This window comes from Mercenaria mercenaria, chromosome 5, assembly GCF_021730395.1.
Source record: "Mercenaria mercenaria strain notata chromosome 5, MADL_Memer_1, whole genome shotgun sequence".
NCBI lineage: Eukaryota > Metazoa > Mollusca > Bivalvia > Venerida > Veneridae > Mercenaria > Mercenaria mercenaria.
In genome coordinates, this window is record NC_069365.1 from 64,732,087 (window position 1) to 64,758,837 (window position 26,751).

General features: G+C 34.9%; 1 protein-coding gene across 1 annotated transcript; it reads right to left on the reverse strand.

Moving 5' to 3' along the window:
• Nucleotides 1-858: 858 nt before the first annotated feature.
• Nucleotides 859-21,184, reverse strand: LOC128557102 (myb-like protein X). Its single transcript, XM_053543772.1, has 5 exons — nucleotides 21,065-21,184; nucleotides 12,231-12,319; nucleotides 9,010-9,812; nucleotides 4,800-4,878; nucleotides 859-911 (listed from the first exon to the last, which is right to left on the reverse strand). The coding sequence occupies exons 2-5, from the start codon at nucleotides 12,292-12,294 to the stop codon at nucleotides 874-876; spliced, it is 984 nt and encodes a 327-aa protein (XP_053399747.1). The 5' UTR covers nucleotides 12,295-12,319; nucleotides 21,065-21,184; the 3' UTR covers nucleotides 859-873.
• Nucleotides 21,185-26,751: the final 5,567 nt, after the last annotated feature.

A 26,751-nucleotide genomic window follows, 5' to 3' on the forward strand; every position in this document is an offset into this window, starting at 1 on the left:
CCTTGACCTACTAATCTCTCAAAGAGAACAGGACCTGATTTAATCCTGTTACACCTGTGTCCCAACAATTGTGATCCTACGACCCAAAGCTGTTCTCAAGTCATCATCTGGAACCATTTAACGTTCCTAGTCACTGTGCCCTGAACCTTTGACCATACAGAACTCCAAGTCGAAACTTGGACCTGTATTTATGATGTACATCTGGGACCCAAAAAATTGTTGATCCTAGGCCCAAGGCGTTTCTCCAAGTTATCATCGGAAACCAATTAACTGTTTTCGAGGTCACTGTGACCTTGACTTTGACCTATTGACCCCGAAGTCGAATTGAATGTATTCATGATGTTACACCTGTGCTACCAAAATATATGATCTAGGGCCAAAGCATTTCCCAAAGTATCATCTGGAACCGTTTAAATGTGCAGGGTTCATGAGACCTTGACCTTTGGCCTATTGACCCCAAATTCGAACTTGACATGTATTTTTCTGATGTTACACATGTGTATCAAAAAATTATTCAAATCAGTTAAGCCTTTCATCAGTTATCACCGGAAACCACAAAAACCAACGGACACGAACGACCGCCAAGTCACTCCATATACACCCAAACTTCGTTTGGGGGGGTATAAAATAACTAAAAATTAATGAGATATCAATAACTTTTTAAAGAAAGACTCAATGTGATTAGTTTTAAACAAAAAGTTTTAAACAATTTCTAATTTAACATCTGCTAGTAAAAGCAGACATTACACTAATGTTTTTTGCATAATAATCTGTACCTACGTACATCTGAAAAACATCAACTAAAATGCCCGAAATGACATGGCAAACTGTCTCAATGTAAACTTGTAGCTCACATTAGTCTCTTTTCTCTGTTTACAGTTTTTCTTTTAGCTGCCATGGACACCTAAATTCTGAATGGATAAAAAAAGATTTGAAGAAATCTAAAAGAGGACTGTCCAGTAAACATTTCAGTGAAGATTGGTTGCAGTTGGCCTAGTGGTTTAGTTAAAGAAGTTCTTTAAAGAAATTGTGGCCTTCATGCTCAGGCAAGCTAAAGGTTAATCAGCTCTATCTCTGCAATAAATAACCTGACCATTACATGCTGATAACATGTTTTACCACTACTTGATAGTGAGGCTTCCAATTAAGGTTTCAATGAACTCTAGCCAGTGGTTGATGAGTAATAGCATGGATAAGAATGTCAGGACAAAACAGCCACTATGTGCTAAAAACTGCATAGTCTGTTTAGCATTGTACCATTATATTAGTAGATCATTACAAGAGGGCCATGATGGCCCTATATCGCTCACCTGTTATCATTGCACTTGAGGACAAAAAGGTCCTCAGAAAAAATACCTAAGTCCAAAGGACAGGAACAACAAAGGGAAGAAATTTAACCAAAAAGAAAAAAAAATCTTACAAGGTATAGATACGTTAAAATACTCCTTAGAATTGGAGGTACTATCCATGTTGTACCACAGAAAACTGGTCTTGTGTTTTCCCTATGGCCAATAATAAAAAAGTTACCAAAAAAAGCTATTTATAGTAACGTAAAAGGGAAGTAATTAAAACAATAAATATTGTAAGTGGACAAAAGAAGGATCTGCCAAATAAATCTGTTGACATAAATGAAATTTCAGATCAGTATCTTCATTAGTTATGGTGATATAACAATTTTAATTTGAAATAAAGAGAGGTAATTTGACATAAAATCAGTCCATAGCTATCTACCCTGATTGTCTCAGTCCAACTAATAACAATAATGAAACTTCAAATAAGTCCTGTAAGTACTTACTGATATAAATCCATTTTGATTACAATCAGGAGAGGTAATCAGATATAAAATAACTCTGGAACATATGATTGGATCTGATTTGTCAATATTTGGAATCCAAGATTTACTGTTGTTGAAGATATTTTGGAAGTTTGTATCAAATAAAACCATGAATGAAATCTCTATATGGCTGCAAAAGCCAAAATAGTCAATTTTGGACCTTTAAGGGGCCATAACTCTGGAACCAATGAAGGAATCTGGCCAGTTGAAGAATGAAAGCAAGATTTTGTGGTGATACAAGTTGTGTGCAAGTTTGGTTAAAATCAAATCATAAATGAAGCTGCTATTGTGCAGACAAGGTCAAAATAGCTAATTTTGGCCCTTTCAGGGGCCATAACTCTGGAACCCATTATGGGATCTGGCCGGTTCAAGAAAGGAATCAAGATCTTATGGTGACACAAGTTTTGTGCAAGTTTGATTAAATTCAAATCATAAATGAAGCTGCTATTGTGCAGACAAGGTCAAAATAGCTAATTCTGGCCCTTTCAGGGGCCATAACTCTGGAACCCATAATGGGATCTCGCCAGTTCAAGAAAGGAACTGAGATCTTATGGTGATACAAGTTGTGTGCAAGTTTGGTTAAAATAACAAGAGGACCATGATGGTCCTGAATCGCTCACCTGTTCCCACATGACCCAGTTTTGAGTATGACGTCGTTTTTTCTATTATTTGACATAGTGACCTAGTTTTTGAGCTCATGTGACCCAGTTTTGAATTTGATCTAGATATCATCAAGATAAAAATTCTGACCAATTTTAATGAAGATCCATTGAAAAATATGGCCTCTAGAGAGGTCACAAGGTTTTTCTATTATTTGACCTATTGACCTAGTTTTCAAGGTACGTGACCCTGTTTTGAACTTGACCTAGATATCATCAAGGTGAACATTCTCTCTAATTTTTATGAAGATCTCATGAAAAATATGGCCTCTAGAGAGGTCACAAGGTTTTTCTATTTTAATACCTACTGGCCTAGTTTTTGACCGCATGTGACCCTGTTTCGAAACTGACCTAGATACCATCAAGGTGAACATTCAGACCAATTTTCATGAAGATCTATTGAACAATATGGCCTCTAGAGAGGTCAAAAGATTTTTCTAATTTTAGACCTACTGACCTAGTTTTTGACTGCAGCTGACCCAGTTTCAAACTTGACCTATATATCATCAAGATGAACAGTCAGACCAACTTTCATACACATCCCATGAAAAATATGGCCTCTAGAGAGGTCACAAGGTTTTTTCATTATTTGACCTACTGACCTACTTTTTGATGGCACGTGACCCAGTTTCAAATATGACCTAGATATCATCATGATGAACATTCTGACCAATTTTTATGAAGATCCATTCAAAAGTATGGTCTCTAAAGAGGTCACAAGGTTTTTCTATTTTTAGACCTACTGACCTAGTTTTTGACCGCACATGACCCAGTTTCGAACTTGACCTAGATATCATCAAGGTGAACATTCAGACCAATTTTCATACAGATCCCATGAAAAATATGGCCTTTAGAGAGGTCACAAGGTTTTTCATTATTTGACCTACTGACCTAGTTTTTGAAGGCACGTGACCCAGTTTCGAACTTAACCTAGATATCATCAAGTTGAACATTCTGACCAATTTTCATGAAGATCTTGTGAAATATATAGCCTCTAGAGAGGTCACAAGGTTTTTCTATTTTTAGACCTACTGACCTAGTTTTTGACCGCATGTGACCCAGTTTCAAACTTGACCTAGATATCATCAAGGTGAACATTCTGACCAATTTTCATAAAGACCCCATGAAAAATGCGACCTCTAAAGTGGTCACAAGGTTTTTCTATTATTTGACCTACTGACCTAGTTTTTGAAGGCACGTGACCCAGTTTCGAACCTGACCTAGATATCATCAAGGTGAACATTCTGACCAATTTTCATGAAGATCTTATGAAATATATGGCCTCTAGAGAGGTCACAAGGTTTTTCTATTTTTAGACCTACTGACCTAGTTTTTGACCGCACGTGAACCAGTTTCGAACTTGACCTAGATATCATCAAGGTAAACATTCTGACCAATTTTCATAAAGACCCCATGAAAAATGTGACCTCTAGAGTGGTCACAAGGTTTTTCTATTATTTGACCTACTGACCTAGTTTTTGATGGCACATAACCCAGTTTCGAACTTGACCTAGATATCATCAAGGTGAACATTCTGACCAATTTTCATGAAGATCTTGTGAAATATATGGCCTCTAGAGAGGTCACAAGGTTTTTCTATTTTTAGACCTACTGACCTAGTTTTTGACCGCACGTGACCCAGTTTCAAACTTGACCTAGATATCATCAAGGTGAACATTCTGACCAATTTTCATAAAGATTCCATGAAAAATGTGACCTCTAGAGTGGTCACAAGCAAAAGTTTACGCACGGACGCACGGACGGACGACGGACGACGGACGCTGCGTGATCACAAAAGCTCACCTTGTCACTTTGTGACAGGTGAGCTAAAAACATAAATGAAGCTGCTATTGTGCAGACAAGGTCAAAATAGCTAATTCTGGCCCTTTCAGGGGCCATAACTCTGGAACCCATAATGGAATCTGGCTAGTTCAAGAAAGGAACCAAGATCTTATGGTGATACAAGTTGTGTGCCAGTTTGGTAAAAATCAAATAATAAATAAAGCTGCTATTGTGCAGACAAGGTCAAAATAGCTAATTTTGGCCCTTTCAGGGGCCATAACTCTGGAACCCATAATGGGATCTGGCCAGTTCAAGAAAGGAACCGTGATCTTATGGTGATACAAGTTGTGTGCAAGTTTGGTTAAAATAAAATCATAAATGAAACCACTATCGTGCAGACAAGAAATTGTTGACGGACGGTCGCACGCACGCACGGACTGACGACGGACGACGGACGAAGGGTGATCACAAAAGCTCACCTTGTCACTATGTGACAGGTGAGCTAACAAAACAAAGACACTTACCAACTTGACTAGTAAATGTTGACACAGAGCTAGATGCTACCTCCAGAAGTGAAGATCCCCAACCCCAGCCCCAGCCACCCTATAAACAGAGACAGAAGATAATTTGATCTATTCAAACAAGATAAAAGTTATCTGAAGTCTTTAAACCAACAATGAGTGCAAGTTACAACTGACGGTTACAGACCATCATATTTAAAAAGTACAGGGCATAAACTGGCAAAAAGGTCAAGCTTTAGATCAATCATGACCAGTCAGTTGTTTTAATTCAATCCAATCAAAAGTTTAACAATTAATACTTAATTTTCAGGCAATACTGAATAGTACATTTTAACAATATGTTTAATGAACTAGAAATATGAGTGCAACATCCCTTTTTAATATACTCCATGCATTATTTTCATGCCCATGGTGTAATTCATGTAACTACCACTCATGAAACTAATGAAACTCGTATTAAGATGAATTTTATTCTGATATACAGAAATTTGATCGTCGGTAAGGAATACCAATTATCCGTAAAGTTGTGACACCCTTAAACAGATTGAGTAAGATGTTCACTTAAAAACAATTCGAGGTTTGGGGGTTTTCTTACATGCGAGATGTTTATGTATTTCCAAGTTATTCCAAAAACAAAGTTATTGCCTGGAAAATATTTTGTGCACATGCCAGCATGCACACACACATGATCAGGGGTAACGCTATTTGTCCCCCCATTTTTGATAGCAGAAGCATAAACAAGATGCCCAAATGGGCTTAAGTCACTCACTTGAAGAGGACATTGACCATTTGACCTTGCTTCTGAACAAGTTTGCTCAGCAGTTCATTAAAAGTTGTTTAAGGGTTTTTCTATATTTTACTGGGAAGGCCCCAAAAATTCGTAACCATTAGAAAAAAACTTTATGATAAGAAGTTGTGTTGTTATTTTTCTATCTTTAACTCTAGCATCTCATAAAAGGGGAGCAAAGCAATTACAATGATGCTACAGATCATGTTTGATGAAGATCTGTAACATGGTTCTTGAGAAAAGGTCATTTTAAGTTTTTTCTATTTTTAGCTCTAGAGGCCCCTAAAATGGGCCAACTGCCTCCATTTGATGAAGATCCAGCAAGTGGTTCATAGAAAGTATTTTAATACATGTATTTTGGTTTTTAGCTCTAGCTGCCTGTAAAACATGCCAAGTGTCCAAATCTGAATAAATTTTGAAGAGGCTTTGTAACTGCTTGATGAAAATCCATCAAGCAGTTCATGAGCAGAAGTCGTTTATAGATTTTTCTATGTTTAGGTCTGGCAGCCCCTAATAGGGATAACCATTTGTACAAATGTGATAGTCTATGCTAGGATGATACTAACCCGGTATGGAGTAATTCTAACCAGAAAAGAGGTTTTAGTAAAAATGTTGATGCATGACCACAGAGGACAGATGATGGATGACAGCCGCTGGACCATCCACTTATTATAAGAGATCAACATGAATAAAGTTTAGGTGAGTTAAAAAGTCAAAGTTTAAACTGTGCTCTTACTGATGAAATCATTTCCAACAGGGCAGTTAAATAAGACAAAAGTATATAGCATTGGTCTTGCTGATAGAATCCTACACTGATTATTAATGTGCACATATTTATAGCTGACAAATATTTACATTAAGTTTTGTTGTTCTTTTAGGTCATATTCTTTTTAAGCATCATAATATAGAGCTTCAGATCAGGTGGGCTTTTCCCAAATTAAAGGGTGATGGGAGCAAGCAACTCAGAACCAACCAAAAAAGCCTTGCCAGATATTTTGCACTTTAACATCTCATAAGTGACAGATTCTGTGAAACTATAATAACAACTAACTACAAAGGAGAGGACAACTATAAGCTAACATAGCTTTCTGTCCAGTTCCTCAATTACCGTTCTGTAAATATTTTATGAATTTCTGAAACATATCTGTTTAAACTAAGTTCTGATTCTTTCGCTTGTGTTCCTTTTTGTTTCAAAAGAATAGAAAATAGTTTGAATTAGCATGCTCCGATTTTCATCATTGCTTCAATCTCAGACAATCAGTTTTATGGCCACAACCAATAAGTTTTATTACAAGTGATAGTGTTACTGCTTTCAAGTTTAGAATATACATATCTGGAATGAAAAGCTTCAAAAATCAAGACCTTATTTCCCAGATGATGTTATAACTCTGCAGTCCTATTTGTATGAAACATTATTCGAAAGCTAGTAACAGCAGCATAATGTACTAGTGATGGGCCGACAATCGGATAAGGCGAGGCATTCATGATCGCGATCACCGACTTCACTTTTCCCTGACCGATTAATTATTTGCCTTCTAAACGGATAATTAAGTTGTTTCTGACCTCTTACTTTCTGGTATTCTTGGTTCTTTGGGGCAATTATGCCAAGAGAAACTACTCTTCTACCAAAAATGGCTTCCAACACTGTTGAAAATGTCTCGGAAGATCTCTAGGTCATCTATGATCACCCAGATTTTGGAAGGTATTTGGCTTTTACAAAATTAAGCCGAGGAAACCATCATCCCAAACTCTGGACATTAGTATGGCACTATGCAAAGCATGTCGTAAGACTTACGCAAACAAAAGTATTTGTAACTTTAATCTTGTGAGACTGAAAAAATTCCAGTAGTTTTGAACTAAAAATTAATAAATCCTTATTACTTATTTTGCTGAACTCCAAATAATTTTTAATTCAATAACACAATATCACTGGATTAATACGGTCTGTCTGCACCCTGGTGAAATTTAGACGAGTACCTGATTTGAAGTTTACTATCTTCACAAATATTGTACTTTTTACGCTGTTAACTTACTTGTGTTAATGAAGGGTCTTTGCATATAAGATACAATAGAAATAGGATATTTAATCTCTGTGTGGCTCATTTCTTAAGTAATGATATAAAAAACATACATTGTGAATGTTTATAACCAAGTTAAAGGTGAACTTATAGATATGCAACTAAAATAACCAATTATCCGATTATGTCCGATTCATCGCATCGGCTGGGTTGTCCGATTATGCCAATTAATGGGTTGGTAAATCTAACTGATTTGCTCAATCACTAGTGTATACAGGAAATGGCTGCTCTTTATGTCAGGCAAAATTTAAACATGGAACATCATCATTTCTGCTTTTCAAGTCATGTCATGTGCGGTTAGACACTTTATTCTTAATCAATATCACTATGACACATTAAATTTGAGTCTATATCTCATTTTCCCCAACACTGCAGTTATTAATCAGCTGGACAAAAAAAACAAGAGGGCCAAGATGGCCCTAGGTCGCTCACCTGAGAAACACACCATGTTTGACCTAGTGATTTCATGGAAACAAATATTCTGGCCAATTTTCATTAGGATTGGACCAAAAATGTGGTCTCTTGAGTTTAAACAAGTATTTTCTTTGATATGATCTAGTGACCTAGTTTTTGACCCAAGCTGAATCATATTCAAACTTGACCTAGATTTCATCAAGGCACTCATTCTGACCAATTTTCATGAAGATCAATGGAATAATACAGCCTCTATCGCATACACAAGATTTTTCTTTGATTTGACCTACTGACCTATTTTTTAACCCTAGATGACCCATATTCGAATTTGATCTAGATTTCATCAAGGCAGTCATTCTGACCAAATTTTATGAAGATCAATTGAAAAATACAGCCTGTATTGCATACACAGTGTTTTTCTTCGATTTGACCTAGTGACCTAGTTTTTGACCCCAGATGACCCATTTTCGAACTCGGCCTAGATTTTATCAAGATAATCATTCTGGCTAAATTTCATGAAGATCAGTTGAAAAATACAGCCTCTATTGCATACACAAGGTTTTTCTTTGATTTGACCTAGTGACCTAGTTTTTGACCCCAGATGACCCATATTTGAGCTGACCTAGAATTCATCAAGACAATCATTCTGACCGAATTTCATTAAGATCAATTGAAAAATACAGCCTCTATCGCATACACAAGCTAAATTTTGACGACAGACAGATGGCAGACAGACAGACGCCGGACATTGAGTGATCACAATAACTCACTGCTCAGGTGAGCTAAAAATTGTTTTTGTACATGGCAGGTGCATTTTTTTGCTTTATTTCTTGACAATAAAATTTTGATGCTGTTTTTCCAACAAACTACTTTTTAAATTTGGTGCATGTCATAACAGAAATACAATTTATTTTTCATGAAATTATATTGTTACCTTTGTTTCATTTGCAGCTTCAGCTAGCTTATTAAGGACTGCATCCTCTTTCTCAGTATGATCTGGCTCTGGTCTTGTTATGCTTTGTGATGATGGTGATTTTATCATGTTCGCTTTTTGCTCCAGTGCCAAGCTTTCCAATGAATCTGTTACTATTTCCTTTTTTTCTTTTGGTGTACTTTCAAGATCAATATCTTTGTCTGATGGTGTGGCAGTAACTTTAACACTTTCTAATTTCAAATCCTTAGAATTTTCAGTTTCCTTTTCACTTCTGTTCTCATTTTTCTTTTCAATGTTCATAGATTCGTTTGCTTCAGGTTTAAGGATTTCATCAGTATTTTCAATTTTCTCTTCATTTTTTACTTTAACAGCAGCTCCTTCACAAATGTCAACAGAATTTTTGTTACCAGTATTTTTATCAAAGTCTTTCCTATTAGAACGCGAGTCTCCTTCACTCTGAACAGTTTTACCTTTTCCACCTTTCTGCTTTCCCTTCTTACTCTTACTACTTTGAGGTTTTTGCTTAGATTTTTCATCAGCACTATTTTCTTTTATTGCAGCTCCTGCTTTAGGTTTGGTGATTTCTTTTCCATTTCCCCTGCCTGATGGACCTTTCATACCCTTTTCAGACATCTTGCTGTCCTTTTTACTTTGGTTTGGAGTATCATCATAAACTGATTTATCACCCTTTGCAGCAACTTCACCTTTATCAGCACTTCCAACAATATTGCTTTCTTTTTCCTGTTCTTTAACTTTTTTCTTCACAGCTGTTGCAGACTCCTCTGGTTGCACTTTTGGAGTGCCTAGAAATAAAACAACATTTCTTAACTTTTGCTTTACCACCTTAGTTTATAGCTAAGGAAAGCCCAATAAATATTCTCCTAAAACTCAAGTTTATGCCAAAATATTTAGTGTGATGCTTATTTTATCTCCTTCATGTCCTTCAGCGTAAATCAAGTAATATATGTGATATATTATGTGTATATGTATAGGCATTAAACCTGCAAGGTCTGAACCTCTAACTTCCCAATAATGACAACTCATCCACTAAATCAATGCTCCATCCAAACAACTTCACAGAGTATTTTGTTTAACTTACCTCTTGCTATAAATTTATCTCTTCATGGTATAAATTTACTCCCAGAGGAACTTTGCAAAGTATCTCATAAAGTACAAATAATATATACTATAAGACCTCAAGTACGGTACAAATAATATGTATCGAAAAAAACAAAGTACAATCAAAATGTACTGAATAACCTCAAATACAAACAATATGTATTGCAATACCTTAAATCGGGACTCGGTGGCCAAGTGGTTAAGGTTGCTGACTTGCCCCTCACTGATGTGGGAAGCCATCAAGCAGGTTTACTAAAGGTTGGTCGTTTTACCCAGTTACCTGCCAATGCCTGAAATAATGCTTGGAGGGACGCCTGAGGTCTTCAACTACCATCAAAAGCTGGAAAAGTTACCATATGTCTTAAATTGTATTGATGTGACTCTAAACTATACAAAATCAAATAAATCAAAGACCTTAGGTACAGACAAAATGTACTAAATGACATTAAGTACAAACAATATATACCAAATGAGGGATATTGTGGCCCTATGTTGCTCATATGATCTTGACTGTTGCATGACACACTGAATCATGACTCACCGTGTATATCCAGTACCACCAACATGCGCAAATAACAGATCATTGCGCAAAATATAACACTGGAATGCGCAAATAATTAGCGGAAATCACCACAGAAAGAACACATGGTGAGCAAACTGGCCAATATCTTTTGTACTAATCAGTATGGAAACAATTCAATATGTGCATATGGCTAAGAAAACATTGTGTTTCAAAACGTAATAAGCAGAATTGCTTTTCAAGATCATTCGTGAGAATGACGATCTGGGAACCGTTTTGAAGGTGAATTTTGTATTTCTTCAGTCTTCATTGATACTTTACCTAATTTTAAAGGCAGTCTGGTGGCTAATTACACAAGTCGAATGACTTGTGACATTTAATAATGAAAGGGAATAGATAAAATGTGTTCCATGCACTTTTTATGAGGTAACACTGAGATATGGGAATGTAGGATGAGGGTAACACCAAAAATGGGATTTTTAAAACATTGAATCTTTACAGGATATTGGCTTTCGGCAAAGTAGTGGCTTTAACTTGAGTAAGCCATATGCTTAAGGTACCTTTATTCATGTGAAGTACAACTGCCATATTTTAGATGCCATTTGAGATGGTTTGATTTATTACTATTTTTGTATCAGGGAGATCTATCAAGCAGTTTATGAGAAGAAATCATTTATAGGTACATGTATGTGTAATTTTAATACTAGCAGCCCTAAAAAGGGCCGAGTGACCCACTTTGAACAAAATTCAGAGATGACCTTATAAATGTGTTACAGACCAAGTTTAATGAAGATCCACAAGTAGTTCATGAGAAAAAAATGTCCAAAGGTATTTCTATTTTTGTCTCTACTGTGGCCCCTAAAATGGACTTAGTTCCCTTTTTTTGTAATTTTTAAAAATCTTAGAGATTTTATAATGATGCTACTGACCAAGTCCAAGTCTGATGAAGATCCATAAATTGGTTCGTGAGGTGGAAATATCAATACTGTGTTGCTTTGGATGAATTCCAGAATCATTATTATTATAATTATACTAGATTTATATAGGGCCCTTTTCATGATAAACATGCTCAAAGGTGACCATAGTATCAATTTAACATCAACTGACATCTGGACTGCCATATTGTTTATTAAACATGGTCATAAAATGGACTGCTCCAACTGACTGGTACATATAATGGTACAGTCCATATAATGGTCCATTACAAATATAATGGTACATGTACATGATAGATTATTGATAACGACACTGCGGTGCTGGCTTCTTTTTCTTCTGAAAATTGAAAATGCGCGGCTCAATTAAACAATTAAGCATTTTGCTAATAAAAATGGAATGATGTTGGAATACCAACATGATAATGTTGCGGACAGCGTGCTGTTATCAGGGTGAGGTCATATGATAAAGGTGATGATGAGAGTAAGTTTCATTCAAATAAGATAGAGTGAAGAAGGGGTAAAAAGATTATCAAGAATTACTTCCTACATGACCTATGATTTCACCATTATATCACTTTGAACTGAAAGGAATGAAAGCTACCTTATTAATAGTTTTATCTTCTTTTCACTATAAATTTTATATTTACCAGCTAAGGTGGATTCCACTTCCCCTTCATCTGCACTGGCAAAATCTTCCTCCGAGTCTGACATTACCTTCAAATCTGTGAAGTATCACCTGTAGTTGTAATATTACATATTTAAAGCAAAAATATGATATATTACAATATTATAAATGGTTCGATTTCTGACAACCAATTCAGCTTCAAACTTATTATTTTAGAATAAAATCTTAAATCAGGTTACTCAATATCAAGATATACTTGAAACAGTACCTAGCTGAAAGAGCAAAATATCTGCTGCATATAAGTCTAAATATCCAAATTTTTGTACTAAACAATATTAAAGAGCTCCCGAGACTAATGACTTGATATATCCCTTCAGTAGGATGGGACAGGGAAGTGAAAATGGGCATTAATGACAACAATTAATTTGAGGTGTGTGGTTTAGACCGGAGGAGGGAGTTGCAGGATGTGGATGATGGATACTGTTACACTCTTCTGGGGTAACTTCAATGTTGTTTAGGTCCATACTTTATAAACCATGCAGGAAGTAGGTAAACACAAATCAAGGTTTCTTCTTTTATTATTCATATCAGTTCATTCTTTATTTTATAAAATAAGCAGGTATTTCACTAAATTATGACTATGATTATGCCAAAGAGCCTAAAACTTCTCTAAATACTCTCAACTCCTCAACTACTCCAACTGCCACACTTTGTGTTAATCATTTTGGTTTATATATCAAAATGTTACATAATGTACCAAGACTGGATCGACAGTGTTCAAGTTAAAGCAACTAAATTAGAATCAAACTTGGTATGTAAATAACTAGAAGACGACTAAGAGATCTAAATGAATCTTGGTATAAGCAATAAAATACTATCAAGTTTTTATGGCTTTTCTCTAACTTTTCTTAAAGTTACATGATCTTACACAGGGCATCAATATAATCAATCACCATATCCATGTATTTTAAAATATGAAAATTAAAAATTTAAGATAACTATGACAAAGTCTAGATATTGTAAACCCAATTATAAATTTCATCACAATTTGTAACTAAGATACAGTATCAAGAAACTTAGCAGAAAGTAGAAAAAAACATGGGCTACATAATCATGATAATGTCAAAATATACACCCATCACAATAAATTACTTTACACTAGGGCCTGTCTTTGCAAATGAAATATTAACAAGAGCTGTCCGTAAGACAGCGCGCTCCACTATTCGGCGATTTGACAGTAAAATGAATATATGTCTCAATAAGAGACCTCTACTTTAAAAGGAAGATACACCAAGGGGCATAATTCTGTCAAGAACACAAATTAGAGTTATTGGGATTGTTACCACACATGCAGATGATGATGGGAAAGATATATTTTGAGTTTCAAGTCATTATCTTATATACATGTAGTACCGAAGTTATGTCAAGAAAAAGAACTTTGTAAAAAAATTTCAGTATGAAAGGGGCATAATTTGGTCAAAAATACAAATCAGAGTTATGGGGATTGTTACCACACATGCAGATGATGATGATAAAGATAGATTTTAAGTTTCAAGTCTTTACCTTATATTGCATTAAAGTTATATCCAGAAAGGGAAGATTGCAAAAAAACTTTAAGTACAAAAGGGGCATAATTCTGTCAAAAATACAATTAGAGTTATGGGGTTTGTAACCACACATGCAGATGATGATTATGAAGAATTAGTTTTAATTTCAAGTCATTATTTTTTAAAGTACCAAAGATATGTCTATAAATGAAGCTTTCGAAAAAATTTAACATGAAAATTATTCCAAGTATAACACCTTGGTGACCTTGACCTTGGGTGTAATGGACCCAGCCCCTGCACATATTTTGTTTGTATACTGAACAATATTTGTGTGAACTTACAGTACGATATAAGCAATAGTAACAAAGATATGACAGAAAAACAAAGGCTGCCGAAAAAATTTAACCTTAAAAATAACCTAAGTACAATCTGACTAAAGTACATCTCCTATTACACTACGCATAGGATCTGAAAACGACCTATTCATTGCCTCATTCTGACGACCCTTTCGCTAGCCAATCAGAGCCTAGCTTACAACATCTTGCAAATCTACCTGTAGCCTTGACTTTTGATATTTACTATTCTTATGTCGTAATGTGTCAGATAGCCGGTTAGCTCAGTTGGTAGGCCACTTGCTTTGTAAGCGAGGGGTCCCGGGTTCGAGCCCTGGAATAACTGCATGCTTTTCTTACTCCTTGACAATCGAACAAGTCGTCTGATTGGATAAAATAAAAATAGCAACAAGAGGGCCAAGATGGCCCTAGGTCGCTCACCTAAGATACACTCCATAACAGTGTAAAACAGGTTTGACCTAGTGATTTCATGGAAACAAATATTCTGACCAATTTTCATTAAGATTGGACCAAAAAATTGGTCTCTTGCGATAAAACAAGCATTTTCTTAGATGACTAATTTTGACCCTAATGCCATGTTTAAACTCGCTAGATTTATCAAGGCAACATTTGACCAATCATGAGTCACTAAAATCACTCCACTCAGAGTTTTATTACAGGACTAGTTTTGCTGAACATATTCTGACCAATTATTGCATTGAAGATTCAAAACATGAAAAAACAGTCTCTATCGCATACACAAGATTTTTCTTTATTTGACCTAGTGACCTAGTTTTTGACCTCAGATGACCCATATTCAAAATCGACCTAGATTTCATAAGGCAATCAACTCTGACCAAATTTCATGAAGATCAATTGAAAAATACAGCCCTCTATCGCATACACAAGTTTTTCTTTGATTTGACCTAGTGACCTAGTTTTTGACCTCAGATGACCCATATTTCAAATCGCCTAGATTTCATCAAGGCAATCATCTGACAAATTTCATGAATCATTGAAAAATACAGCTCTATGCATAACAAGTTTTTCTTTATTTGACCTAGTGACCTAGTTTTTGACCCCATGACCATTTCGAACTGCAATTCATCAAGGTAATCATTCTGCAAATTCATGAAGATCATTGAAAATACAGCCTCTATGCATACACAAGTTTTTCTTGATTGACCTAGTGACCTAGTTTTTGACCCCAGTGACCCATTTTCGAACTCGGCCTAGATTCATCAAGGTAATCATTCTGACCAAATTCATGAAGATCAATTGAAAAATACAGCCTCTATTGCATACACAAGGTTTTCTTTGATTTGACCTAGTGACCTAGTTTTTGACCCAGATGACCCATTTTCGAACTCGGCCTAATTTCATCAAGGAATCATTCTGACCAAAATTCATGAAGATCAATTGAAAAATACAGCCTCTATCGCATACACAAGGTTTTTCTTTGATTTGACCTAGTGACCTAGTTTTTGACCCGAGATGACCCATTTCGAACTCGGCCTAGATTTCATCAAGGTATCATTCTGACCAAAATTCATGAAGATCAATTGAAAAATACCGCCTCTATCGCATACACAAGGTTTTTCTTTGAGTTGACCTAGTGACCTAGTTTTTGACCCGAGATGACCCATTTTCGAACTCGGCTTAGATTTCATCAAGGTTATCATTCTGACCAATATTCATGAAGATCAATTGAAAAATACAGCCTCTATCGCATACACAAGGTTTTTCTTTGATTTGACCTAGTGACCTAGTTTTTGACCCGAGATGACCCATTTTCGAACTCGGCCTAGATTTCATCAAAGTTATCATTCTGACCAATATTCATGAAGATTAAATGAAAAATACAGCCTCTATCGCATACACAAGGTTTTTCTTTGATTTGACCTAGTGACCTAGTTTTTGACCCGAGATGACCCATTTTCGAACTCGGCCTAGATTTCATCAAAGTTATCATTCGGACCAATATTCATGAAGATTAAATGAAAAATACAGCCTCTATCGCATACACAAGGTTTTTCTTTGATTTGACCTAGTGACCTAGTTTTTGACCCGAGATGACCCATTTTCGAACTCGGCCTAAATTTCATCAAGGTTATCATTCTGACCAATATTCATGAAGATTAAATGAAAAATACAGCCTCTATCGCATACACAAGGTTTTTCTTTGATTTGACCTAGTGACCTAGTTTTTGACCCGAAATGACCCATTTTCGAACTCGGCCTAGATTTCATCAAGGTTATCATTCTGACCAATATTCATGAAGATTAATTGAAAAATACAGCCTCTATCGCATACACAAGCTAAATGTTGACAGACGACGGACGACAGACGACAGACGACAGACGACGGACGACGGACGCCGGACATCGAGCGATCAGAAAAACTCACCTGAGCATTGCTCAGGTGAGCTAATAATGGAAATCCAAAATATACAGAAGACGAATGTGAATTGGTCGTTCTCAGATCTTCGTTTAGAAGATCAAGTACTTTAGTCAGATTGACCTAAGTATAACACCTTGGTGACCTTGACCTTGGGTATAATGGGCCCAGCCCCTGTGCATACTTTGTTTGTATGCTGGACAATGTTTATGTGAAGTTACAGTAAGATATAAGCAATGGTAACAAAGCTATGACAGAAAAACAAAGGTTGCCGAAAAACTTTAACCTTAAAAATAACCTAAGTATAACACATTGGTGACCTTGACCTTGGGTATAATGGGCTCAGCCCCTATATATACTTTGTTTGTATACTGGACAATGTTTATGTGAAGTTATAGTAAGATATAAGCAATAGTAACAAAGATTATTATATGACAGAAAAACAAAGGTTGCTGAAAAACTTTAACCTCCGAATAGTGGAGCTAAAAAATCTGTACAGCTTTAACTTCCCCTGTTTTGTTTTTTTATCTTTAAGGTAGTTCTACACGTTTGATATACCAGAAGTGATGGCGTATGGTGATTTTATCCAGATAACGTTGAATAAAGTCTAGATTCGGCGTATGGAAATGAAAATCATTTTATGAACTAGAGAAGCTTTTGAGAAAAGTGCATGTCTCCCACAACTGCCCCTATGTAAAATGTCTAGTTTCTTTAGATGGTTTAGACGAGTGGATCCAATTATATGGTCTGTATGAGTGGATCCAATCAGTAATTCAAGGGCCATACATCAGAAGTGCTTGGGTGGATTTGGCTAGTTATTTGGCTAAGGTCTTATGGCCAAACGCATTTTGTTCAAGTTTAGTGAAGATCGGATGAGAAATGTTGGATTTTGAGAGCAGGACAGCGTGATAACTTTTGACTGTCGCTGTCTCCGTCAGGTACAAACTTGTTCTGCATATTTCTGTTAGGAAATCCCAAATTAAAATCCGTTGGGAACGTTTTCTGGTACATGTACAAAGTATTTGTAATGATTACATTTCTGATAATGAATTTATGTTGACATTAAAGCATAAACTTGCCTCGCTGACATTTTATGAATGTGTATTTTGTGTTTTATTTCTGTAATTTAGTGTCATATCGGCAGTCTGCTGTTTGTTGAAACCGGTGTCAGGGTAGATATCTCCTCACACCTGTCACATCATATTTTCAACATTTAAGTCTCTTATTTAAAAATATGGATTAAATTTAACCCATCTGAAGTTTCTACATGCATATTAATGTTTATTTTATCAGAGTAAGTAAGTCTGACCAGTATATTATGACTTTTTGGGTTTTTTTTAAAGTCTTTGTTTTCCTAACAAACTTAAAATCATTATAAAGTGACTTGTTTTAAAAAGTTTTTTGTAGTTTTGACTACTTTTAATACTTATTTTCCTAACAGTAAAATGCTGATACCAGTAAGGCTTAGAGGGATGACAACTATAAAATATCAGATCATAAAAAAAGTCCTTCCGATAAGCCAAATGAATAAGGCTAGTGTGCCATCCTGCAGTTGGTAGACCTGTGTGCAATCCTGTAGTCAGGTTCTATATAGCCTTACTCATTTGGCTTATCGGGATAACCAGGAAGGTCTAATACGGGGAGTAAAAACTCCGTATAAATCGATACATTTATCTGTACTATGCTGTCGTCCATACCTGTAAATATCGACCAGTCGTTAGCGATCGATATTTTGTTTTTGCCACTATCGATTAGCGCGTAATTAGCATATTACCTCATGTTAATCATGGAGCTGTTACACTTATTGTTCAAAGGGTTTACCAGTCACATGTAAAGTGGCGATAATTAGATGATCAGAGATTGATCTAAAGGGATTCTGAAGCAAAAACAGCATGCGACTGCATGTGGTGATATGCTTAATTATTATGAATTAACTCGAGCTCACTTCCCTGAAGAAATATTTTACCATGTAACTTCAAATCTTTATCAAAGGGCAGATTTTTGTTGGATTTGAATAAAAAAAATGGAAAATAACAGAAAGCTGACACTTTTCTTAATATTGTAGAGCCATAATTATAAACAATTACTGTTTATAATGTCAGATTTCTACATACAGAAACAAAACATTCTTCTTGAATGTAGGGAATGTTTCAAACGAAATTGTTGTTTAAACTCCAAAAATTAGTTTAATAAATTTAATCTTAAAACTGATGTGTGAAAAATACAATGTATTTAAATTAAAATAACAATATTTTTTTAAAAAAGGCCGACAACGAAGTTATTTAGTATTCCGAACTTTTAGATAAAACTGCAGAAAATCATCTAGGTTTAACACGCATTTAAATGGTGAAGAACAGAGCAATATCATAAACAAATATTTTCAGGCAACAATTTACAGTTTTGACTTGCTATTTTTATTAAAATATGTACTAATTTTTTTATTCTAAATACTCTAAATCAACAAGGCAAATATCATGTAAAAAACGACATCTTTCTCTCTGGGTAAGACAAGTCTAGATTTAGCCATTTTCACAGGGCGAAAAGTAACATTAATGTAGATATTTTCCATTTAAAAACAGATGCAGGCAATAATTTCATGGCAGAACTTTTGTTTTCAACAAAAATTCAACAAATGCTTTCCCAGATTTTCACTGAAAGGACGAGTTAAACTGTAAGGCGTAAGTGTTTGAGTAATAGCAGAATAACCTACGGCATACGCTTCAATTGGACGACAGCATCAGATAAGATAAATGCCGGTTTCCAGTCCCCGTATCAGTTGTTCCAGGGATAACTTATTTTATGATCTGATATTTCATAGTTGTCATCCCTCTAAGCCTTACCCATATCTGCACTTTACTGTTAGGAAAACGAAGACATTAAAAAATCCAAACAAGAGTGCCAGAATGTCACAATATACGCCCGTCACAGCAAATTTTTGTACACTAACACCTGTATTTGCAAATGGAAATTTAATTTTGTGGTTGTTTAGTAATTATTGTAATTCTTTTGTTTTCCTAAGTCCAGAAAAAAAACTCCTTATCAGGTAGAGATACCTTATAATACACCTAATAATTGGATGTAACATGCATTTTGTACTACAGAAAAGTGGTCTCGATTTTTCCCTACGACTAGTAATGAAAAAGTTACAATATAAGTTATTTATAGTAAAACAAAGAGAAGTGATTCTAAAGAAGGGACCTGGGCATGACGGTGAACCATTGTGCCATGTTACATCAAATTCCCTCCATGCATGAAGAAGAAATGCTCCAGACAATGTCATTCTTGTATCTGACCTTTGGCCTCTAAGTGTGACCTTGACCTTAGACCTAGGGATCTGGTTCTTGCGCATGACACTCCATCTCGTGGTGGTGAACATTTGTGCCAAGTTATATCAAAATCCCTCCATGCATGAAGAAGAAATGCTCGGACAAAGTTTTCATTCTTGTATCATTTGACCTCCAAGTGTGACCTTGACCTTAGACCTAGGGACCTGGTTCTTGCGCACAACACTCCGTCTCATGATGGTGAACAATTGTGCCAAGTTACATTAAAATCCCTCTATGCTCCGGACAAAGTCACTCTTGAATTTGACTTTTGACCTCTAAGTATGACCTTGATCTTAGACCTAGGGACCTGGTTCTTGCGCAAGACACTCCGTCTCATGATGGTGAACAATTGTGCCAAGTTTCATCAAAATCCCTCCATGCATGAAGACGATATGCTTTGGACAAAGTCTGTGGGCGCCGCCCGCCCACCCAACCGCCTGCCAAGGGCATTCCCATAATATGTCTCGTTTTTCAAATCTCCGAAAATGTGATGTGACTGGTGCGACAAGTGCGAGGAGATATCTACACTGACACCGGTTTCAGTAAACAACAAACTGCCGATGACATTAAATTTCAGAAACAAAACACAAAATATACATTTGTAAAATGTCAACGAGGCAAGTTTATGCTTAAATGTCAACATAAATTCGTTATTAGCGATGTAATCATTACAAATACCTTGTACATGTACCAGAAAACATTCCCGATGGATTTTAATTGGAGATTTCCCAACAGAAATATGCAGAATAAGTTTGGACGTGACGGAGACAGTGACAGTCAAAAGTTATCACGCTGTCCCGAAAAATCCTATTATTTGGACTAGGTTCTATAGACTGGTAGGTGTGCCATCCTGCAGTCAGATTCTATGGACTGGTAGGTGTGCCATCAAGCAGTCAGGTTCTATAGACTGATATGTGTGCCATCCTGCAGTCAGGTTCTATAGACTGCATAGTACTAAGGTGTGCCATTCTGCAGGTTCTATAGACTGGTAGGTGTGCCATCCTGCAGTCAGGTTCTATAGACAGGTATGTGTGCCATCCAGCAGTTAGGTTCTATAGACTGGATTATGTGCCATCCTGCAGTCAGGTTCTATAGACTGGTATGTATCTTTATCCGAACTACTATCGACGTCCGAAACTGAATTAGTCAATGCAAAATACTGCATCTTTGAGATACACTATACCACTTAGAAACCTTTAGTTTAAGGTGGAAAATCATTTCTAAAATTCCGTTTTATTCACTTAAATACTTACTTTCCTTGCAGTCACAATTTTACGTTATTTTCCACGTCACGTCAAAACTGTAAACATTGACATCTGCGCATGTTCATGCACTCGTGTCCTATCACCCTGTATTACCGACGCCAGTCTTGTCAGACCACTGCCGGTGTATAACAGTTAATATGAAATTAAGGACTATTCTGTGCCTCCAGTTGCATGTAAGTCATGGTGGTCACATTTTCAAGGATTTGAAATAGAAATATACTGCAGAAAGGAAAAAGGCAATCATTGGATTGACTCTAGCGTAACGTAACGGAAGGGTACCGAAGTCAAAACGCCCCTAGTTAAAACTCCCCCATTTTTGTCAAAACGTCCCCCATTTGGTTTAGAATTTGGTCAACCCCACCCCCCCCCCACACACACACCTATAAAACACCCCTATTTTGTTTTAAATAATAAAAAAATTATATATATAATAATAATAATTTTTTAATCTTTTGTATTAGATATTTTTCAATCATACATTACTCAAAATCAATTTTATTAAAACCTGTAAATTGATTTAATCAACGCCTTTACACTCTACATTTACATAGCTATGCATTAATTGAACTGTATAAGATATTGTTAATTAAGGCTATATACTAGTAACAGGTGTCTTAAAACATTTAATCACCAGTTATAAGACGTGAACATTTGAGAAAGGATTATCTTATCAACATTTGCTGCAAATTTAATTATACAGATACAAATATAAATTTTATCAAGTATTAAACATCTTACATTTGTTTATAGTCAATATAATACAGTGAGAAAATATATGTCTGTGTGATGGTAATATGCATCAAATTGCTGACCAATAATAAGATAAGCTTGTCAAAGCCTCAAGTGTCTGTGCTAATAAGAGCATAATGATCTAGGGCTTAAAGGTTAGGAGAGAAACTGAAAATTGACTTAAAGAAATGTATTCGAGAGGAAGTGGAAACTTGCATCAAAGAACACGACTAGGGGAACAGGAAAAACTCAATGTGATTATTTTTTAATCTAGTAGTAGATTTCGAAGATAGTGGTGTGGGCAATACGCTGTAGGCTGTACGATAAAAATTATGAAGCAAATCTCAAAAGATCTATGTGTGGACAATTTACAAGTGTTAACACATTATAGACTGGGAAAGAAACAAAACGCTAAAATAAAAAATTTAAAGAGTTGTTCTTACAGATCGTATGCAAAGTAAAAACTTTTTAGAGAACGCAAGTCATATCAAGGTCATGCGTCATAAGATATTTGAACAGGTAGTCATTGTAAAGGACTTAATACCTGAACAAAGGAAAACTGAACAAAAGAAATATTTTGAGAATAAGGCAATTAAAAATCAGATGAGCAGAAACTGAAACTGAACATAGAACTGCTAGAAATTTCAGCTTTATGACAGAAGATTTCATTATGTTGAGGCATGACAGAAAATGTTACTTCCGCTGAGGAAAAAGATGACGCGTTACGGTTCATAATCTTGATCAGCCTACAACTAATGTGAATAATAAATGTTTTAGTAATGTAGAATTGATTTAAGTTTTAAAATTGATAATTTATATTGATCTAAAATAGTATTGTTCCAATGTTGTTTCTTCAGTAAAGATGAGAAAACTGAAATATTGCGTATAATCGAAAGTAATGAAATTGATATTTTATCGCTCACTGCAATTTTCCCGAAGTATTCAAACTTTGGAAATGATAGTGCATTATACAACTGCCAAATATGATATGTTCATTTCTAACATTGATTGTGGTCGTGGAGCTGTTACAGAGAGTGTGTATAATCCGGCCATCCGGATAGATTTTGACGGAAAATCCGGCGCCCCTATTTATTTCTTCATTTGTTTACATATATCAATAATTTATACATCATTGTAAAGCTGACGTGATGCAGTTTAAGAATATGTAAAGAAGTTAATAATCCGACCTTAAACGAATTTAAAATATTATTTTGAAATTTAGTTTTTTTTATTGTAATCAAAATAGAATTCAGAAGGTGATAAAATACGGCCATCCCTACTTTTTTTCTAATTACGTTATATTTTGCAATGAAATATATGTATTTTGAAAGCTGACATTATGCAGATGACAAATATGTAAAGATCTATAGCATCCGACTGCAAATGACTATATTACAATTATTACATTTCATGAGTATATATAATAGAGTACCGAAATTAATTCTTTCACCTCTTCGGTTACATTCTACATCTTCTGTTCATCTGCCTAAAGATAACAGTACTTTTTTAAGACATACACCATCGATTAGCCTTTCTCCACTTAAGCTACATTCTGTTCATTCAGTTTATATTCCACGTACTAGTTTAAATTCTCCAGCTGTTTTTCGTAATAATCTGCGTATTTGTCTATCACCTTTAACTTCTACTATACTGAAGAAATATAAAATTAAACATACAAATTTTCCACAGAGATGTAGAGAGTACCGTTCTATTAACAAATGCAATTCTTAGAGGTGCGGTTGTTGCAATCATTTATCGCACAGGTCTACAATTACCTCAAACGTTAACGGCAGAACTTTTAATGTGGTACTTAATTCTAACGTTGATTGAAATACGTCCCACATGATATATGTACTGACTTGAAACGCACCCAATTGTGGTATTCAATATGTTGGCCGAACAGGACGTTCTTTAAAAATTCGTTTCCGTGAACATTCATACAAAATACGTAGTCGGAACAAGTTTACTACATTTTTATACCAACACTTTCGTAATTTTGGCCATACATTTGATCAGGTAACAATGCAACCAGTAGAGAAAATCGTATATGATACTAATTCCACATCTAGTTTTAAAATTAAAGCCAGGCATGTAGCAGAATTCAAATGGATTTAAAATTTACAGTCACCGTTTCCGTTGGGCTTAAATGATAATATTTATCAGGAAGGTAATATCTCTAAAAACCCTGATATCGATATCTTCTATTTTAAATATTAGGAAACGTAAATCCAGGTCTCGGGGGTTTCGTTTTGAGGAGGCTACGTTTTTGGTGCGTGGCATTCCCTGTTTGATATTTTTCTTTTGTTGTTTGTTAATACCGATTTGAAAATAGCTGATTTTTCCCATTGTCACCATCAGTTTCCGTAAGTCGGAAAACACGGCCATCCTTGTTATTTTCCTCATAACTTTAAATTTGACAATTATCTATTCATCATTTGAAAGATTAAATTCTGTAGTTTATAAATATGTAAAGATATGACCTATCATATCTCTAATTTCTTTGTAATACTCATTTATTTTTTTCACAAATGAGTTGGAATGGCAGTATCAATTTCTCACGGCTATGCATAGCCCTATTTTACAACTGCGATTATCGTTATATAACTTTCAAACATATGAACCATCTTATATTTTCTTAAGCAGTTTACCAACATTTTTATGACTTGTCTGCAGGCCCATTTATGTGTGGCAGTGAATATTGTTCAGTGTGCGTCTGTTTAATCGCACGACTTTGTTAAACTAAACTGCGAGCTGTAGGCAATTATAATTTAATGTTTCTGATATGTGTACCTAATGGATTCCTTTGATATGATAAATAGCACTGGATAGTTTTCTATGAGAACTGGCAAGGATAAATGGAACAATGTCAAATCAAACTTCAGCAGTGAAGATCAGCAGACAATACGAACAACAGTTAAATTTGATCAATAACATTTATTAAATTGTATTTGAAAATATAACGAGTATAGGGTAATATGTATATAAATCATATATATCAATTTTGTCAATACATTCTGCTTCGGATTCACTGTATAATATTTTTTTCACTTCATTCGGGTAGGTCGATATGTCATCTTGTTTCCCGTTGTGTTTCTTGACCCACATTTTTACATGACAAAATCTAAATTTACCAATAGTTGCATGAATTATGCAGTTCCATTATGTTCTATAAATTTAATATATATTTGCAAAATACATTACTTTTTAACAAGGACAGGTAACATCTGCGGCATAATGGTGCATAATTCAATTATTTAATCACTAATTAAAAAAAAGAAGAACTTATTTTAAATCCGATCATTTCATTATACGTAGCTATTATTATGTGACTGGAACAGTATTATGATGTATCATGATTGATGTGATAATCCAATCAATTAAACACGTGCCGACAGCCGCTCAGTCTGATGGACGGTGATTAATCAACACCTAATCAAGGGTGCTAACAAGTTTATAGGATTTGGGTATTTCATATCAGAAAAAATTAATCAGTTTAACAAATATTAAGAACGGTTTCTTTGATATATCATTGTCAATGTGTTTTATGCTTAACTTTTTTTTAACTGGTCAATCAGAAAAATATGCGTTGTATCAGTTATTAGATTTTCATAACTAAGTACAAAATAAATTAATATTTTAAATAAGACACTTACCGAAAAATACTGTGCCACTTCATATATGTAGTCCTTGACCATGAACTCTTGTGTTTTAGCTCCCGAATACGCAAACACGGAATAAGTCTCTGGCCACAAGTACTCACTCATATACTTGACCTGGCTATGTCCTATCACGAGAGCCATATAGACTCTTCCACGCGTTAGATACTACATATTATCTGTATTCGATAAGACAGATCAGTGAAACAGACTAGAGAGCCATAATAACGTTTATTCAGCACAAGCACAAACACAACAGCGGAGACACAACACAATTCTTTATGAACATTTTTTTTCACGCAATTAATATCAAGGAAATTAACACTAGCACAATAAATTATATCAAACAAAATATTCGATATCACAATTTATGGCAATAAGCAAAGTTATAGAAGATACATGTATGGAATGAGATACAGGAACAGAATTTACAGATTTATATATAAAATATTACCTGATTGTAACAAGTTTTTCTTGTTCACAAACAAAGTTTTTCACGACGATACCCTTTGATCTTTATTAACAACTGCTTCCGTTTTAAAGCATGTTGTTTGATATATTGATAGTCAGTATGTTAAAGACATATAATTATACAGAGATAATTGCCGGTATTTCCAAACATCATGTGATAATATTGTATAAGACACAATTAAAAGAGCTTAGATCTATAACAATTATTGTCACGATACTTTTACAAAACACTGTTATTTAAAATGTTGTTCAAACTGCGAGTAAAATTACGTTAATTATATACGGTGATTATTGTATTACCTTGATTCTTCTTAGTCTTCTATATATTATTTACATTTTATTTTGTTCTATCTATTATTTACAATACTTCTCAGTTTGTTTCTCCTATTATAAAGAACTACAGCACTTCAAATTTTCAATAAATGAAAACACTAGAACAGATTTATTTTTTTAACAGAACAGAACTTTATTCATAATAATATGACTTAAACATAAGAAGTTCCTTGTCATTGTAGCTATATACAGCATGCAGTAATAACGCTGGTGGAAAAAAACATATATCTTTGAACAAGTATATCTTCTGTTGAAATTGATCGATTTCCACAAACTTAACGTTTTATATATACATGTATATGTTAAAACCTGAATTGATGCTTCAGAAGTGTTATTCAATAACTATTAGAGAAAATTATTTAGAAGACCGTGATTGGAAGCATTTACTAAAGTCCCAATTGAACTTTATTATCTTCTTAGACAAATTGTTGTTCTAAATTGCCTCTTTTTAACATATAATTTTTGTTTTTCAGAGAGTACAATTCG